We start from the raw sequence: 17,846 nt of genomic DNA, 5'->3' as shown, positions 1-17,846 counted from the left end.
ATTCCCCGTTCATTAATTACCCCCTGGGATCCTGCCGCTCCAAAAGTGCAAATTGTTTGTAGACACTATTACCGTTTGAAGTAGCAGTAGCAGCACCTTGGAATTAACCACTGAGAAATGAATTGAACTGCCTAGTTTCTGTAAGCTCTGTAGAGATACACACTGTTTCTGGGTCTCACAGCACCGGTACCCCCCTCCCCAGTAAGGCGTTGTCTCTGAGGGAGATAACATGGGGTACAGCACTGCTGATGGCTGCCCTTCTAAGGCAGAAGGTCTGCCCACAACGGGGAAACTCGTCAAGCGGAGAAAGGGTTTGGGGTTAACACGACGGCAGGTTGAGTGACTAGGGTGCGTCAAAGCCGGGAGGCGGTTTGGGGAGTGGGGCTAACATGCCAGCACGTAAAGATCCTGAAGGCTGCCAGTCAGCAGGATTTCTAAGTGCAACACAACACCAAATTTGCTGATCCCAGCAAAACCTGGCAGGGGGCTTTGACACCGCCGTCTTGGCTGTTGAGCAGTTCTGTCTCCAAGAATTAGCAGAGTCAGGAACGGAGTTTGGATTCAATCCTTGAAATGCCAGCAAACATCTTTAGAACTGGAGACATCAGTATTAGTTCTGAATGTACATACTTTAAATCATCTGGAAGTCATAGAACTTTGTACAGAACAGCCGGGTCTTAATTTGGATGTGAGTCCCTTGTTCCTGTCTAAATATCAATATTTAATGCTAATGTGTTAATACAGTAGCAGCAGGCATTGTATAGTGTAAGGGGTCGCAACCATTCGTAGAATGGATGAATGACCTAAGAAAGGTGGTTGGCTCATTAAGAATACATGTCCCGCAGCACCATCCAGCAGAACTTTCTGTGATGATGGGAATGTTCTCTATCCGTGCTGTCCAGTATGGTAGCCACGACTCACACCTGGCTATTGACCACTTGAAATGTGGCTAGGATGACTGAGGACCTGAATTTAAAAATTTATTTGATTTTTATTTAAATTTAAATCACTATATATGCTTAGGGGCTAGTAGTGTATTATGCAGTTCTAGAGTATACATTTCATGAATACAACCAATGAAGAGTCCATTTAGTTCTCTGGCGGCAAGGTTGGAAACCTCCCTCTACCTGAGGAGGCCCTGCATACTTGCAGAGGTCCCGGAAGCCAGAGAACATCACGGTCTGTTTTGAGATTCAGCATAAAACACGAGTTGCATTTACTTGGGGCAGATGTTTACAGCCCTGATTGATTCATTGGTATTAGAGGAGTCCAGAGAGGAGCCCTTCGCTTCCTGCTTCCTGTAAGGACACCCCATCACCCATCTTGGGTTGTGGCAGCCACACTTTTTATCTTCTCTTAGGGTCTCTGTGGCCATACATCCTTAACCCTGGGAAACCTATAGTTAGTTACACTAACATCTTTTTTTTTTATGTTTATTTATTTTTGAGAGAGAGAGAGCAAGTCGGGGAGGGGCAGAGAGAGAGGGGGACAGAGGATCCAAAGCAGGCTCTATGCTGACAGCAGACAGCCCAATGTTGGGGCTCGAACTCACGAACTGTGAGATCATGAGCTGAGCTGAAATCAACAGTCAGACGATTACCCGACTGAGCCACCCAGGTGCCCCAGTTATACTAACATCTTTAAAATGTTCAGGAAAGCACTGAAGGTAACAGCTACACAGGCGGCCCCACTTTAGAGAATTAGGATATCAAAAGGGAAGTTTTCTCTGGTCCTACTGCCCAGCATGTCTGGGGCAAGCTGAGCCTCAAGAGAGGACACCTTGAAAGTTCACAATGCCATGTGAACTTTTGGGCCATTATGGCTTTGGCAATCAAGATAATTTCCTATTCCTTCTTCCTACACCATTCTCTGACCTTGAGTCCAAAGGCACAGAGAATTCATACAGTTTTTTCTTCAGATTTGACTTGAGTGTTGGAAATGCTGTTATATCCTCCCTTGGCTTTAGCTGCAGTAGATCCTGCCTTCCTGCCTTGAAGACAGAACATGAAATTTCCCCTGGCAAGTGCAACTGTGGAAGCCGAGCCCCAAGCCTATGACATGTCTACGGCTCGGCCACAGCTGCACGTCTCAGTCTCGGGGATGGCTGCAAAATTTCTCAGAACAAAATTTATTTAAACCCACTCAAACTTCAAACGCAATTTCGCCCTGTCTGGTTCGATGTGGGGGGAATGTGACTTGGGAGTAATGCTCAGTGGCCAGGGTGTTTCTGCTCTGGAAAAGCCCAAGGTTTCCGTTGGGCAGGGATGAAATATACATATGCTCTTTTCCCAGAATTAAAAAAAAAAAAAAGGCAAGCTAATCATAATTATAAAAAGGAACCTGTTTCTAATAAGATAATTAGTGTCCTTACAAGTAAACCTGGCAGAGCTAGAAGCACATCTTTAAGCTGTTTGCCACCTGGAAAAACACCAGTCCTGCTTCTTAAATGGATATTTATACTCTGAAATATTTTCCACAGAGTCATAAAACTCGTGAGAACTTTGTCCCATAAACAGGGTGATGTTTTAGCTTGAATCGTTCAGTTAAGACTCCAGCTCCTGTTTTCAAGCCTTTACCCCTCGGGGACATGGAAAGACTTTAACGGTCCTCAAGTTTGGGCTTCTGCTGAGTCTCCAGAGCTCCTCCTCTGGAACCTTTTATTAAGCCTTAGAAGGACCAGGTGTCTTCAGCTGGGGTGGCTGTGCCCTTGGGCCCTGGCAAGCAGCGGCACAGATAAAAGAGAAGCATAATGATGCTGATGGTCTCGTGGCAGTTACTATGGGTTGGTGCTGGTCTGAGCAGTTCAAACACAGCAACTCATCTAATCCCCACAACTCAGTAAGGTAGATACCATCGTTATCCCTGTGATACGGCTGTGGAAACTGAAGCACAGAGTGCTTAAGTCATTGCCAAGGTTGCCAGCTAGTAAGTGGCAAGAAAGCAGTAGGAAGAAAGAAGGGTCAGGCTAGGGAAAATGGATGTGAGGAGGGGGTAAAAGAGGTGGCCGTGTTGGCAAGAGGTTTAGGCTCCCAGTGAGGCCTTGGGTGACCCTTGAGAAGGGAGGGGAGCTTCCGAGTCACCCTTAGGAAAGTAGCAGGGCCTGGACTGCCAGCCACCTGTGTGGCTGCGTCCAGGGGTGGGTCAGACAGCAGGGAAGACAGGCACACAGAAACGCCACCCGATGAGGCAAAAGCTAGAGTCTGTGTTGTCAGCAGATGGGAGAGGCCGGGAGGGGAATCTTTCTGCCGTTGGTGAGGAGTTGGGTAGGTACAGGAGTCCAAGGTAAGGGCAAGGTGGAGCTGGGTGCCCAGCCTCTAAAGACCCAGCAGGAGCCTGATTTCTCACCAAGGGCCTCCAGGCCCGTAGAGTACCTGCTGCTATCACTGGCCATCGATGCTACGGCTGCCACCATCAACTCTCCTTGCCTGCCCTGGTCTTCCCTGTGTCCCCTGGCTGGCCTTGTCGTTTGTTCTGCCCTTGCCCTATCCTTGTTCCCACCTCCCTTTTCCCTCCTTTGGCCCTGTGCTGGCTTTCCTTCTCCTGCTCCCCTGGCCCTCCCCTCACCCTCTCCTAGCCCCACAGTCCTTACACCCCTGGCAGTATCGTCTTTATCCATCCCACTTTCAAATGTTTTCAGTTGGGGGTGCGTGGGTGGCTCGTTCGGTTAAGCGTCTGACTCTTGATTTTGGCTCATCGTTTGTGAGCTCGAGCCCCACGTTGGGCTCCTCACTGACAGCATGGAGCCTCCTTGGGATCCTCTTTCTCCTTCTCTCTCTGCCCCTCCCCTGCGCTCGCTGTCTCTCTCTCTCTCTCTCTCAAAAGAAATTTAAAAAAAACGAAACATGTTTTCATTTGTTTCAAAAATGTCCTTGGCAGCAAGTGGTCTGATGGTCTGAACCAGAATCCAGTCCAGCATTATGCACTGCATATGGTGACCATATCCTCACTTCTCAAGTTTTACCTAAAAGAGTCCTTTTTTATAAGCCTCGCTGTTTGAAATAAACCCAGCCTCATACACTGCTGAATGTCCTGCATTATTTGTCTGTGGTCGGTGCCTTGTGATGTCATTTACCTAATTTCTCTAGCCTCTGTATCCTGTACACTGGAATTTAGTTCTAAGGCCTTGATAAATTAAGCAGTGCGACCACAGTACATTCTAGAAGCTGTTGGGTTTTAAAGTTGCATCTCCTCAGGAGACACATTATACTTACATGTTCCTCCATTCCTATCCTTTTGATAGATTGTCTTCCTTGAGACTGTCCCTGATACCCCAGCCACATGTAAATCCAAATAACATTCAGTATTTATATCATCATTTTTGATGCCCAGCATAACCTAAATTACTTTATATTTGCAAAATACACAAGTTCAAAGTGTACCTGTTTCAAGTAGAATACACATAGAGCTACATTCACGTGAAGACTACAAACCCTCGGGCAGATTCTGCATCTGTACTTCTTAGCACCCCAGTGTTTGTACACCGTGTGCTGTATACAGAAGGTGACTAATGAAGGTTTCTGGACGACGCTTGGTAGTGCCGATGGCAATGAGGGGAAAAGCCGGTATTCGGGCGTGTATCACAGGAACCCGGGGAATTGAAGAGCTAGGTGTAGGCAGAATGGAAAGGAAGAGAGATGAGGCAATCCCAGGTGCTTCCAGCAGCCACTGCCTGGGAATGTTTGGCCTACTGATTACAGATATGGCCTCTGTTTCAGAGGAGCCACTTACTAATGTGGGGGTAGAGTTCCCTTATGCCATAGATGCATTTTCCCTTCTATTCATAGCACATCTTCAAATGACCCTTTTATTGGAGTATAGCACATATTGAGAAAACTATGCACGTTATGAGGATATAGCCCAGAAGATTTTCACAAGGTGAGCACGTCTCTGAAACCAGCACCAGATCAAGAAACAGAATGTACCAGCCCCCTCAAAGCCCCCTCATGCCCCTCATAGTCCCTGGTTCCCAGGGGATGACCATAGTCCCAACTTGAAACACCATAGATTAGTTGTAAACTTCATATGAATGGAGTATGTGAATGAACGCCCTTCTTGTGTTGGGCTTCTTTCACTCGTTGTATTTGTGAGATCCATCCACAGTTTTCCATGTAGTTGCAGATCATTTCTTCTCATTGCTATATACTCTCCTTTAGGTCGATAGATACCACTACTCCGCTTCCAAGTGTGTTTTTTGTCCCATCTAGGAAAGCATGGCGTCTGCATAGATTTGGCCCCAAACTGAAGCCCTAAGGCCAGTCTCACTGTGACATCCCTGGGATGGCACCCAAAACACCAGACATGGAGGATGGTGTAGTGGTCAGGCTGGGAACCTGAGATGTTCATCGCCACCACTAGCTGGAGCCCCAGCGCCCAGCACACAGAGTGCTAGCTCAGTAAATACCTGTTAGTTACTGAAAGGGCACAGGCTTTGGAATCGAACAAATCATACTTTTGATCTCTTTTGCCCCTTGCATTCCCTTTGAACATGGACACGTGATTTAACTTCTGAGACCTCCATTTTCTCACCTACTAAGAGGGATGATTAGCCTTGCAGATGTGGGGGAGGGATTCAGGGAGAAACTATGAACTGTGCCTGGGCGTGTGCCTCACATCCAGCAAACACCCAATCAGAGCGTTTCTTCCCCGTCTGGTTGGTTAAATGGCTCTGAACTTGCGGGTTCACCTTGCTGCAACTGAAGATGGGTTGTACCTCCTCTAGGTCACTCACCACTTCAAAGTTAGAATGCAGGAGTGAAGGCAGGCCAACAGCAGCTGTGAGTGCTCAGGAAGGAGAAGGCAGTAGACCTGCTCACTCTTCTGATAATATCAGTCAATTAGGCACGGTATGGTCGGGGAGCAACATGGCACCATTAGCCAGGATTGGTTAAACGGCGATTACATTTATGGTGGCGTCATAGGTCATCGTGACAGCAGTCACATGTGCAGTTATGGTTATACAATCAGGACGTGCCATTCCTGGCACATACGGGGTGCCGTGAGCACCATGTAGCCTCTGATGGGGAGAAGGGGCTCTCAGAGACTCAAGGAAATCTGTTAGGCCAGCTACCTCAGTGGGGACGGTTTAGTCCAATCTAGCTTGTTAAAAGGAGAATGGTGACTTTTTCTTTTTTCATCTCGCGTAATTAGACCACATACGTTGACCATTTGTCATGGTGTGCACATTTCCAGCTGGACTTTGGGGAACAGCACCGAGGATAAGCCTGAAGCTTAGTTTGCTAGGTCTCAGAGGCTGCAGGGAAAGAACAGTTGCCCTCCCAGAATTTACCTCTTGGAATAATGGGGCAAATCTCCTTTTCACACCTCCTTTTTATAAAATCATAAGCTTGGAATGTTAAGGTGGCCTTTTGCCAAAAGACTGGCATCAAATATTTATACAGTACTGGGGCAAATACCTCTCTGTGCACAGTAGGGAAGCATCTTTACTTTAATAAAAAATGCAGTGATAATGGAGTGTTTTCCATAGATGTAGGGTGATTTAACCTTTTACATTGGGAGCCTTCACTGTAAGAAAGACCTATTTATACCCAGCTCGGTGCGCATCACAGCAAGGCTGAGCCAGGAAGGTAATCAGAAGACGCGGAGTGGACGAGGCCGTCAAAACAAGGGGCTCTTTAAAAGCCCAGCTGTCTGCTCTCCGTGGTTCATTGGCTTTTTTGCTGTTACAGATGATCAAATTTTGACAGCCATTCCGAACTTGCTTTGTAGTTAAGTGGGTGAATCAGCACTCCGGATTCAGAATAGCAGAGCAGTGGGCTGAGGGGCTGGAAGGCAGACGGTGGCTGAGGCAGCTGGTAAATAAGGACCTGGTTTATTCCTATTGCACACCCCAAGTCTGGCCATACGTCTCCCCACTGACCACACAGCCCTCCTCCCAGGCCTGTGACCAGGGAGGAAGCAGAGAAAGCCAGGCAGCGGCTGGGAAAGGAAGTCTGGATGGACTATGGTGTCTCATTCCCTCTTCTGGACCTCAGCTCCACTGCACGGTACTGTCGGCAGGCTAAATACCATCGTAATATTTATGCCAAATTGGGTACTCTATTACTTAAAGCGATGATAGGCACAATTTAAGGTCTTGGAGGTTTTCCATTGAGATTTGTACGTAAAGACTTTGGAGATTGGAGATAACATATTTTGGTAGGAGTCTTGTGGGGATTTGTGCTGTGTTGGTCTAATCCTGAGGGAATCATTGAATGTATTCTGGTCTCAAGCATCCCCAGGTCAGGACTTGGGAAAGCTTTATTCAAAGTGGTTCTATAGGGTATTCCTACTGTGGCAGGAGGTCCAGCTGGATCTTTATTCTTCAGAACTTTAAAAGTGAACTTTACTATGGTTCATCTTGTCCTGAGGCCCCAAATACCTATAATGTGGTTTAAAGAGAAGCCCTGTTCTTCGCTGGTTATCTCTGTAAAACGTTTCTTAGGAGGGCAGCGAACAAACACTTGGGGAAAACTTTTTAGCAGAGCAGATGAGAGAGGCAACCTTAGTACTTTTGCTAAGGCTGTTTGATAACTCACTCTCAGTTTAGGAAATAAATAAGAAACTGGAGCATGGTGCTGATGAACTTAGATTGATCTCACTTAAAATGGAGTATTATCTCATCATATTGGACAAGGCTGCTGTGCTCCAGGAATTAGTCTCATGGCTGTGAGTCGTTGAGCTGGTCAGGCCTCTCTATCATTCTGGAATAATCAAGAATATCCCCAAGCCAACCAAAGTACACCAGTCTCATATTTCTTAGGTTTAGGTTGGGCATTGTATTAGTCAGCTATTGCCACAGTACTGCTGTGTAACAAGCCACCCCAGAGTCATTGGCTAAAAACAGTACTATTCTCACACATTGGTGGGTTGGCTGGAGCAACTCCATGAGGCAGTTCTGCTGATCTCAGCTGGGCTCACTCTCAGGTCTGTGGGTTAGCTGATCTAAGCTGAGCTGCTCTTGGGCAGCTGGGGCATGTCCTCTCAAAGTGGTGGCAGAGATAGAAGAGGTTAAGTTCAACCACAAGGGCTTGCCAAGCCCTTGTTGCATCATACCTGCTAATATCCCATTGGCCAAACAAGTCACATGGATAAGTGCCTAGTTAGCTGGTCGTCCCACCCATCATCTTAGTCTTGACTTTCTTCTCTCCTGATTCCACTGCTCTTGTGGTCCTTGGCTACCCCTCATTAACTGTGCATCCCTACTCCAGCTGTATCCTCTACCTAACTCTTAAACCCTGAAGATCCAAAAGCCTTCCTTGCATGGTTAAGTACATATCTCTACTCAAAATGAGGAGACCCGTTTTGAAAAATACCCAACCACTGCCTCCACCTGCACTCTCTCCCCTTAGCCCATTTGATATTTTTATAGCATTTATCACCTCTAACATTATGTCACTGTCTCCCTCCCCACACTGCAAGGTAAGCTTCATGGGGCAGAGACTTCATATGTCTTGCTGCCTGCAAGATGTCCGGTGACCACAGGAGTACCTGGCACAAAATAGATGCTAGGTAGGCATTGGAATGAATGAGCAGCTAAAAGTGTTTTCAGTATAAGCTTAAATGCTTCCAGGAACACAGTGCTCACTCTTCTGAGGTTTTACCTTCCATTTTTTAGACTACTCTAAGGAAGGTACTTTCTGTTTATATTGTACTCACATTTTCTCCCCATAGTTCCTAAAACTTTTTGATTCTAGTTCTGCCTTCAAGAGCCGTGTAAAGGAGAGAAAAAGAAAATTCATTTTCATCTGTGTTGTCTGTTTGTATGATGCTTGTGTTAACTCTTGCATTAATCTTGTAGAAAAGGATAAGAAGAAATTCAAATTATACCTAATCCCACCAATCATAAGTGCTGCTAGATTTTATGTATTTCCTTAAAGTTTGTCTAACCCTTCTTAACATAAAAAAAAATTCACATACAGCTCATACCGCAGGCTTGTATCCTGTTTTTTTCTTCTTCTTTATAACATTGTCTCTAAGGAATTTTTCTGAATCATTACATTCCCATGATTTTTTTGTAGCCACATAGTATTTAATTATATGGAAGTCTCCTAACTTATTCGACTACTTTTCCATGGTTGAATATTTGAATTGTTGAGCATTTAGATTGTTTATGTTTTTCAGGAATTTATAAGTCATGCTGGTAGATAAATATTTGATGGCTTTAGTGGTTATTTCCTTAGAATAGACTGAACGAGGTAGAATTTCTGGGTCAAAGAAGATGGACTTTTTTGTTTCAGGCTCTTTAGACCTTGTGAAATTGCTCTCCTAAAAGATTGTACAGTTAAAATTCCCTTAACCACCATAAGCTTTTTATACACGTATAAAGAATGTTAAGCTTAGCCATTTATTTATTTATTTTTGTTGTTGCAAACAATTTTCTCATTTAATGGCCTTTCAATTGTCTTTATGAGGTCTAGTGGAAGACAGAAGCTAAATATTTGTTAAGTATTTACATCTGTCTGTCTTTTTCTTTGTGGCTTCTGGAAAATGCTGGCAGTTCCTGAACTCCAATGTAATACAAAGGACTTTCTGAATTTATCTCCCTTTCTTTTAAAAAAAAAATCATATTATTATGTGAATTATCCTTCTAAAATAAAAATAGTATATCACTAAAGATATTTTTAATGTGAATTGCCATAACAAAATACCACAGGCTGGATAGCTTAAATAATAGACATTTATTTTCTCAGAGTTGAGGAGGCTAGATGTCGTCCATGGTTAAGGTGCTGGCAAATTCAGTTTCTGCTTGAGGCCTCTTTTCCTAACCTGCAGACAGCCACCTTCTCTCTTCTTCATCTGGCATTGCCTCTGTGCAGGGAGAGGGGAGGGGGGTCCCTCTGGTGTTTTCCTGGTAAGGACATCAGTCTTACCAGATTAGGACCCACCCTTATGACCTCATTTAACCTTAGTTAATTCCCTAAAGGCCCTACCTCCAAATACTGTCACTTTGGAAGTTAATGCTTCACGTATGAATTGGATGGGGGGAGGACACAATTCAGTACCTAATGGTGTGATTGATTTGTAGATTAGAATCTAGGGACCAGGAGTGATTCTGTGTACACATTCCCATGTCACAGATGAGAGACCCAGTCCCTGAAAGGGGTCACGTCACTTTTCATGATAGAGCATGGATCCAAACCACCTGCTTCTCTGTCTAGTCCTCTTTCCCACAATCTCTTATCTAAATGAATTTAGGGCATTTAAAAGCCATATTAAAAAAAGGAGGAGCGGCAGAAAACACCTCCCTTAATGTCTTCGGCTGTGGCGGGGACTCTGTTGTAATTTTCTTTATACTCTCACTGCCTAAGACAATGAGTCCTTCTTGAATCCTGTTATATGTTTAACCTACATTTATTGAATCATATAGAACTCAGAACCTGGCACACTGACCAGAGCAATGCCCAAGGAAACATTTTCAGTGGTAAATCATTTGGGAAAATTCCCCTTTCCCTCAAATTCTGCCTCTTGACAAGAGCTAAAGCGTCATCTGTACAGCTGTCCACATGATGAGAACTTCCAAAAATCAGCGCATCTAGAGTGCATCCGACAAACTCAGATCTGCTGTGTTATATCTATCCCCCCTTTAAAAAAACCTTCCACCTAAATATAGTTTTCTTCTAAAAACTGTCTCTAAATGACTGTGTTTTACCCTGAATAAGTTCTCCCCAGTGCATCCTGACGTTGGAGCGTGAAAAAGAAGGTAAACGCGTGAAATCAAATGGTGATTGCTAACAATGAAATTTGGGCTCATAAAATCAAGGATATTATTCAGAACTGCGAGGTAAATTAGTCTCATTCATTCTGATGGGGCTAGACTCTATGGCTGTGTGTGCCTTCTTTAATTAACATGCTGAAAAGATGTTCTGATTGGGATTATTAATGAATGCAGTGAAAATTTTTGCTGCTTGTAAGGCTTCTGCCACAGACGGTTTACAGAACTCCCCCCGCCTCTTTTCTTTTTCCACAGATTCCTTGCACAGCCTGACAGATGGAGTATTCATCTTTGAAGCTGTTTCCACAGAAGATAGCAAAACCATGCAGGGCTATGATGCTATTGTTGTCGAACAATGGACAGTCCTGGAAGTAAGTGTGAGATTGGCAGTGGTGCTTCCTTTGTTTGGACAATGATTGTTTTATCCGCTTGCTGGGTCTGACCGTGTCTGCTGTGGCTTTCCTCTGAAAGGCAGTTTGACCTGGGTAGACCTACAAGGCCCCTTTCAAATGCTTCTGTGCCCTCCAGTTGGGGCATGGGCCCCACTTTCCCTTTCTGTAGGAAAAATAGTGTGCGTGCTGGACCATTGGGTGGAAAGAGGTTCTTCTTTCATTCATTTGCATATCACTGGAAACTCCAAGTGACATACGTGAGGCCAACATAGAGTCTGTGTCCACCGGAATGAGAGCAACATGATTGTTGGTGTTAGACCTTATGCCTCCCTCTGCCAAGTGTCCTTGGAAGAAATTGGTACATACACACTCAATCTTTGACAAAAAGCCCATGAGGCAAGTATATGACTGCCCCTATTTCACAGATGAGGAAACTGAGGTTAGGTCCCTGGCCCAAGGTTACACAATAAATGCTGAAGGATGTCCTTGAGAGATGTTGACCCTTGAAGCCACCAAACTGCTGTGGGCAGAGTAATTCCTTGAGCCACGTCCCACTGGGACATTCAAAGACCTGATTTCTTTCTGAGATTCGCCGGTGTGTACTTTGAGGGCGCTGTAGAAGGGTGGGCTTCTCAGACTCATCTCTTGTCCATCCAGCATCTTGGGTGTAAACGGGCAAGCTGTTTAAACATGCGGGACTGATTTCTGAAAGGATTTCTTGAGGAGGCCCTGGAAAAACACAGGGTTAGCATCGCTCGGAGGGGCCTTGCCAAACCGGGCTCTCTGTGCCAGAGTAAGACAGGTGTGGGTTCAGCTCTTTGTGAGGGGCATGGGGTGCCGGGACCCACCAGACAGTGGGTGCTTGCCACATCTTTGTGCCCTCTGGCTGTGCCCTCTGCAGCCTGATGGCAGGCGACACCCTCACCTAGTTGCTGGAGGGCGGTGGGCACCCCAGCGGTCTGTCCCCTGTCCTCTACGCTGGCAGCAGTTCTGAGCAGGCATGCCTGCATCTGGGCAGTGATGTGCAGTAACTGCTTGCCAGGAAGGGGACAGAGTACAATGGAAAACTGTACTAATCAATCAGAAATTGGAATTCCAAAAACACAGCATCCAGGGCCCAGTTAGATGAGGGGCCAGGAGCCCTAAAGGAAAGTAAGGAATCGGGTCATGACCTGGTTTGCCATTAGGCTCTACCAGCTCCCCCTGCCTGACCTTGGTCTCATGTCCCCCCACCCCAACACACACACACATACACACCCCACCTCGGGTCCCTAAACATCCTGAATTTAAGATGGGGCCATGCTGTTCATCCAGCCCACCTCATGTGGTCAGATGAAAGATGAAATAACAAGGGTGCCAATTGAGGATCTTAAGGACCCTATTAAAACAGCCCACAGGCTTTAACACTTAGTAACTCTGTTTGCTCTGTCACACTTAGCCTTCACAGCAAGCCACATGTGGCTGCACCAAAAACAGGTGCATGTGTGGAAGTGATTGACGGGTCACGGGACGTGTGCAACATCTCTTGCCATCAGCACATTAAAATGGCTGTTAAGGGAGGGCACCGCGGTTTCCTCAAGAAAGGTGATTTGATGGCTTTGATCCAAAGTCTCAAAGTGTGGTCCTAGGACCAGCAGCATTGGCGTCACCTGGGAAGTTGCTATAAATGCAGATTGTTGGACCCCACCCCGGATGGACTGAATTAGAAACTCTGGGGATGGGCCTCAGCAATCCTTTTTCACAAGGGAGATCCTGATTCACGGTTTCAAGAGCCAGTGTCTAAAAGAACAGGATAGATGCCACTCTCACCAGATGTCTGTGGTTGTGTGTTAGTTGATGAAAGTTGTGATAGGAAAAGTACCCCAGTGGCTTGTCTTTCTTCAGCCTTTGAAATTAACTGTAACCTTGATGGGTAACTGGAGTGAATGCATCCTATCTAAAATGTTTGTGGGAGGAAGTTAAAGTTACAAACTAAAATAAGGACACGATTGTCTTTTTAATTAGAAGAGGTCAATTTTATGGGTTAAGAGGCTAGGTCAGGAAAGATGAACATTTATTCAGAAAGTTTTCCTGGCTGTGCAGATTGGTTTCCGTTAGGTTGATTTGTTAATTTTATTTCTTTCTCAGATGTTTGAACTTTTTTCCCTTGACCTCCTATTTTTGTGCATTAATCTATTTGGTGTTATTAGTGTTGGGTCATGTCGTCATTGTCCCTCGTCCCCTTCTCTCCCTCACGGACACACGCACACGCGCACACGCACACACACACGCACACACACACACTTCAGGAATGCTGTGGCTTTTCTCCAGAGATCCTGGGAAGTGGCATAGGGTTTTAAGACCCACAATGGGCCCAGTGGTGTGCACCAGCTTGTGAAGCTGGTTCTGTGCCTCTCTTTCCAACTCCGTATTCAGTGACGGATTCAGTCATTAGTAGCTTGAAATTGTGTTTGTGGAAGTACCGCACCATGAAAACTGGCAAAGCCTAGAAATTAGGATTCCACCCTCCCACCCCCACCACGGCTCAGAGAGCCAGTTGTAAGCATTTACCAGCACATCACTAGATAGGCCTTTATTCCATCACATGTTGACATTATGATAGGCAGGTGTGGCTGGCATCCAGTTGGGCAGAAACACATTTTCTTAATTTTCCTGATAGTGACAAGTGAATTAATGGTTTTGATGTAGGTGTTCAGCCAGTTCTCCCCCCGCACAAGTCTTCAGTCTCGCTCTTTTCTCTGGTGCCTTTGGAGCATTCCCAAATTGCCCACAGTGGAAACAGACCCCCGTCCATTTTAGCAGCGTCAGCTTCTGAGTGCCATCTCTTGAGGACTAAAGGAGGGGAGATCTCTTCTGGACAGACTGTACCCCTGGGCATATGGGTTTCTCTTCCTCTTTGCGGCTGTATTGGCAGACTTTAGGTCAGCTCATAGGTGGCCTCCTTCAGGAAGCCCTTCAGACTCCTTCAGAGTGAAAGACTCTTCCTTTGTGTTTCCGTAACTCTCTGTGCATAAGTCTGTCAGCTCCTATTATGATCACTATGATTTCTTTATCCACTTTCCTTCCTTACTGCGAGTTTCTCAGCGTGGGCGCGTTCATCTTTGTTCTCTAAGGCTTCCAGTAAATGCTTCCTGAATTGGGTTGCAGGCCTTTTGGTTCAGCGTTAGGTACACATACACTTCTCAGAATGAAGCGTGAATCCCTCAAGAGCTTTTAAACACACAGGTATCCAGGCCCTCCTCACAGAGGTTCCTTTTCAAGCCCACTTTGGGAATCGCTGCCTTAGCAGAACCACATGGATACACTGTGTCCCAGCATGGCCCAGCGGTGTCCAGTCCAGGGCAGAACCCACAGCTCAGCTCTTTGAAGAGGCTGTGTCAGAAGTCCCCCCTCCCCCCACTGACGGCCCCCCTTCTGCTGGCCCCTCCAGGTGTGTGGGCCTTTGTCCAGCAGCCTCACCTTTCACCCTTGAGACCCACCTGCTTCCTCTCTTCACCCTTTTGGCCTCTGGGAAGGGTCTTTCCTGTTCAAGCCCTGGGCAGATCCCTCTTGGCTTGTGGTTGACCCTGCCTTTCTGGCAACCTCTCTCCTTCCAGGCCAGCCCATAAACTCCTGGGCTCTGGCCACAAAACACTGCTGACCAGCTTGTTCTCTTTGCTCACAGTTGGGACTGCCCTGTTCCTTTTCTGCCTCCTGCGCACATTAGTATCCTCAGCTCGCAGTACACACGTGCCATTCCAGTTGAGCCACATCTTCCCGGCTTCCCTGTCCCCATGTGCACGTGCACACGTGGACGCTTTCATGAGAAAACCTACCTAACTCTTCACAGCTCTGCAAACACCGCAGCGTGTTGGAAAGAGAAGGTAGATTCTGGAGTCTGGTCTGGGAATGCATCCTGGCTGTCTTATTCCCAGCCAAGTGACTGAGTGTACCCCCTCTTTGTTTTTCCATCTTTCAGCTGTATGAGTGGGAACACTGTCAGCTTCTCAAAGTTGAGAATTTAAAAAATGATATATTCAAAAGTTGTGAGTGTAGCTCTTGGCATATCGTAGGGAAATAGTACTTTCTTTTATTGGTCCCCTGGTGTCATCGGCTAGAAAGATCCTCTCCGGGTTGCCTTGCTCTTGCTCTGAAAGCACACCAGAGGTTGGGCAAGGGAAAAGTGTGGAGCCAAATGCATTGCGTGTTTCTCAGTTGGAAACCTGTGGCAGTTTTGAGTAGTATGAAAGCCCGTCCGCACAGCATCTGTAATGGGTATTTTGTTTACTTTCTTTGAGTTTACAATTTAGAGTGTGAGCAGAAAGGGTCCTTCTTGGAAAGAAAGGGGGAAACTACAGAGATGAATAGGTCATATGGATGAGAGACGGAAAGACAGAGAGACAGGGACCCTCTTTTTCATTCTGAGGTTGCATGTCCTTCAGCCTGGGAGCCCATCACTGCTTATGGACACCATCAGGTGCCCTTGAGGCCTTAGAGCCTTCTCTGTCTTCACCCCCCTCCTTGGAATGAGCCTTCCGCTCCCCTTGTGAAATTTGCTGCCAGAACTGACCATGCGATAACAGTAAAAACTCTTTTAGCTGATGCAGTTGGTATGGTGGTTAGAGAGTTAATTGAAAAGCCAATTAAAAAGAACCAAAGAAAATCATATTCATACCCCCACACATTTTATTTTAATGTAAAATATATAAATACGCATCCATTTGCCCATCTTTTAGAGTTTGAGGTCTGCTGATTGGAATTTCACTTCACCTTTCTTGTGTAAACCACACCCAAGGTGTTGCGATCACCAGTGTCCTGGGGCAGTGTCTTGAAAGTCTAGGAAAGGGATCTCACTGCCGAATCCTCGATTTCATGATTTTTTTCGTACTCTTTTCCAGCCCCACCACTTCTAAGTCAGCCACAGTTGTTATTTTTAGGCAACTGCACTTTGTCAAATCTCTTCAAAGCATTCTACTTAGTTTTCCCAGAAACAACTTCTTTTGTCTTTACCATCAGTTTAAATAATGTAAATGAAGACACATAGTGATGACAGTGGGTCTAACTGACCTACGCGGGTCTGGGAGCCTGTGGGACTCAGCCTGATGTGCTCGGTGGCTGGGATCAGGGGGCCGTGAGCAAGCTGGAGAGGAGCCTGCCACCTGTGAGCGCTTGGTCCTCTGACAGCTGGACTTGGGCTTCTGCTCGTCCAGCAGGTGGTTGGATCAACTTTGGGGCAGCCATGACAGATTGCATCATGTAGGGTGGCACATACTCAGCTCTCCCCATCCGCTCCCTGTGTATTCAATCTGTTATTGAACCGACTCCCAGTTCATCTCATCCTATTAATTTCTGCCCATTCTTCCAGCCTATGGAGACATTTTTGATCATGGTTATATCGTCCTGCATTTTTGGAGGATCATCTCAGCTTTGGCTTCTCTGAAGGTTTCATTTGTAGGATGGCTCCTTTCCAGTCCAATGTCAAACACACTAGATGGAGGACATGGTCCTTTGGCATGTTTGGGGGGTTTTTCCTCTAGTCTCTAACCTGACGCCAAACCCTTTTGCCAGAAGTTTCAGATGGCCCTATTGTTCCACCTAACATGTCACCATTTTATCCCTGAAAGAATCATGAGAGGCTCGCTGAGATGCATTTCTGTAACTGACATCCACTCTGGGGCACGCCTCCACCCCTCCAGTCCCCTAACCCTGGGGACACACAGGCCCCACTCGTTCTGCACTAACTTCTGTATTCTGTAGACTTCTGGGGATCCATCTTTTGTTTCTAGGGGCTCCCAGCCATCTCTTGAACAATCCACACAGGATTTGTAAGGGAGTAACATCAATTTCTGTGGTATCTACAATCCACCACCTTCTGCTGTGACAAGGGAGCCAATATTTATTCTTATTAAACCATCTGACATTTCTTTCATTGCCACGGTTTCTCTAGGATAATTATTTTGGTTCTGAGATCATAGCCTTGAGTGCCAAAGATAGTAGTTCTCTGTCTTTTTCCTGTGATTCAAAAGATTTTCCCATAAGTGACCACTGCCTTGAATGACCTTGACTGCAGACACATCCCCTTCCCCTACCAGGCTGTAACTCCACCCCTTTTCCAACCCAGAGCAAATCACGGCACAGAGGAGGCCCACAAGGTGTTCAGAGCAACGCTGAGTCTGTTCTAGCAGCTCTGGGTGCTCTCACTTGGTCAGATTCCTCACGTCCCACTCGGTTTTGATAGTGACACATCAGTGCACTAAGTGGTATGACTGAGCATCTTTTCCCTAAAATGTAATGTATGTATACTTGATGAATTTTAAATTCATCGTTTAATGAGGAAAAATTGAGAGCTTTCCCCCTAAGGTCAGGAACAAGACAGGGATGTCCACTCTCATGCCACTGTTATTCAACATAGTATTGGAAGTCTTAGCCTCTGTAGTCAGACAACACAAAGAAATAAAAGGCATCCAAATCGGCCAGGAGGAGGTCAAACTTCCACTCCTCGCAGATGACATGATACTCTGTATGGAAAACCCTAAAGATTCCACAAAAAAACTGCTAGAACTGATTCGTGAATTCAGCAAAGTTGCAGGATATAAAACCAATGCACAGAAATCAGTTGCATTCCTACACACCAACAATGAAGCAACAGAAAGAGAAATCAAGGAATCAATCCCATTTACACTTGCACCAAAAACCATAAAATACCTAAGAATAAATCTAACCAAAGAGGTGAAAAATCTATACACTGAAAACTATAGAAAGCT

General features: G+C 45.8%; 1 protein-coding gene across 4 annotated transcripts in view; it reads left to right on the top strand.

Moving 5' to 3' along the window:
- The window catches only part of RFTN1 (raftlin, lipid raft linker 1), a 207,871-nt gene that overhangs the window by 152,384 nt on the left and 37,641 nt on the right, over positions 1-17,846 (top strand). For all 4 annotated transcript variants that reach the window (XM_019435679.2, XM_053903835.1, XM_019435660.2 and 1 more), the window contains exon 7: positions 10,967-11,082. In XM_019435679.2, coding sequence (XP_019291224.2) covers positions 10,967-11,082 — 116 coding nt within the window. The remainder of the gene's footprint in view (positions 1-10,966; positions 11,083-17,846) is intronic.

This window comes from Panthera pardus, unplaced genomic scaffold (assembly GCF_024362965.1).
Source record: "Panthera pardus isolate Hobbes unplaced genomic scaffold, ASM2436296v1 HiC_scaffold_16, whole genome shotgun sequence".
NCBI classification, from domain to species: domain Eukaryota; kingdom Metazoa; phylum Chordata; class Mammalia; order Carnivora; family Felidae; genus Panthera; species Panthera pardus.
This window is presented reverse-complemented; position numbering and strand designations above follow the sequence as displayed.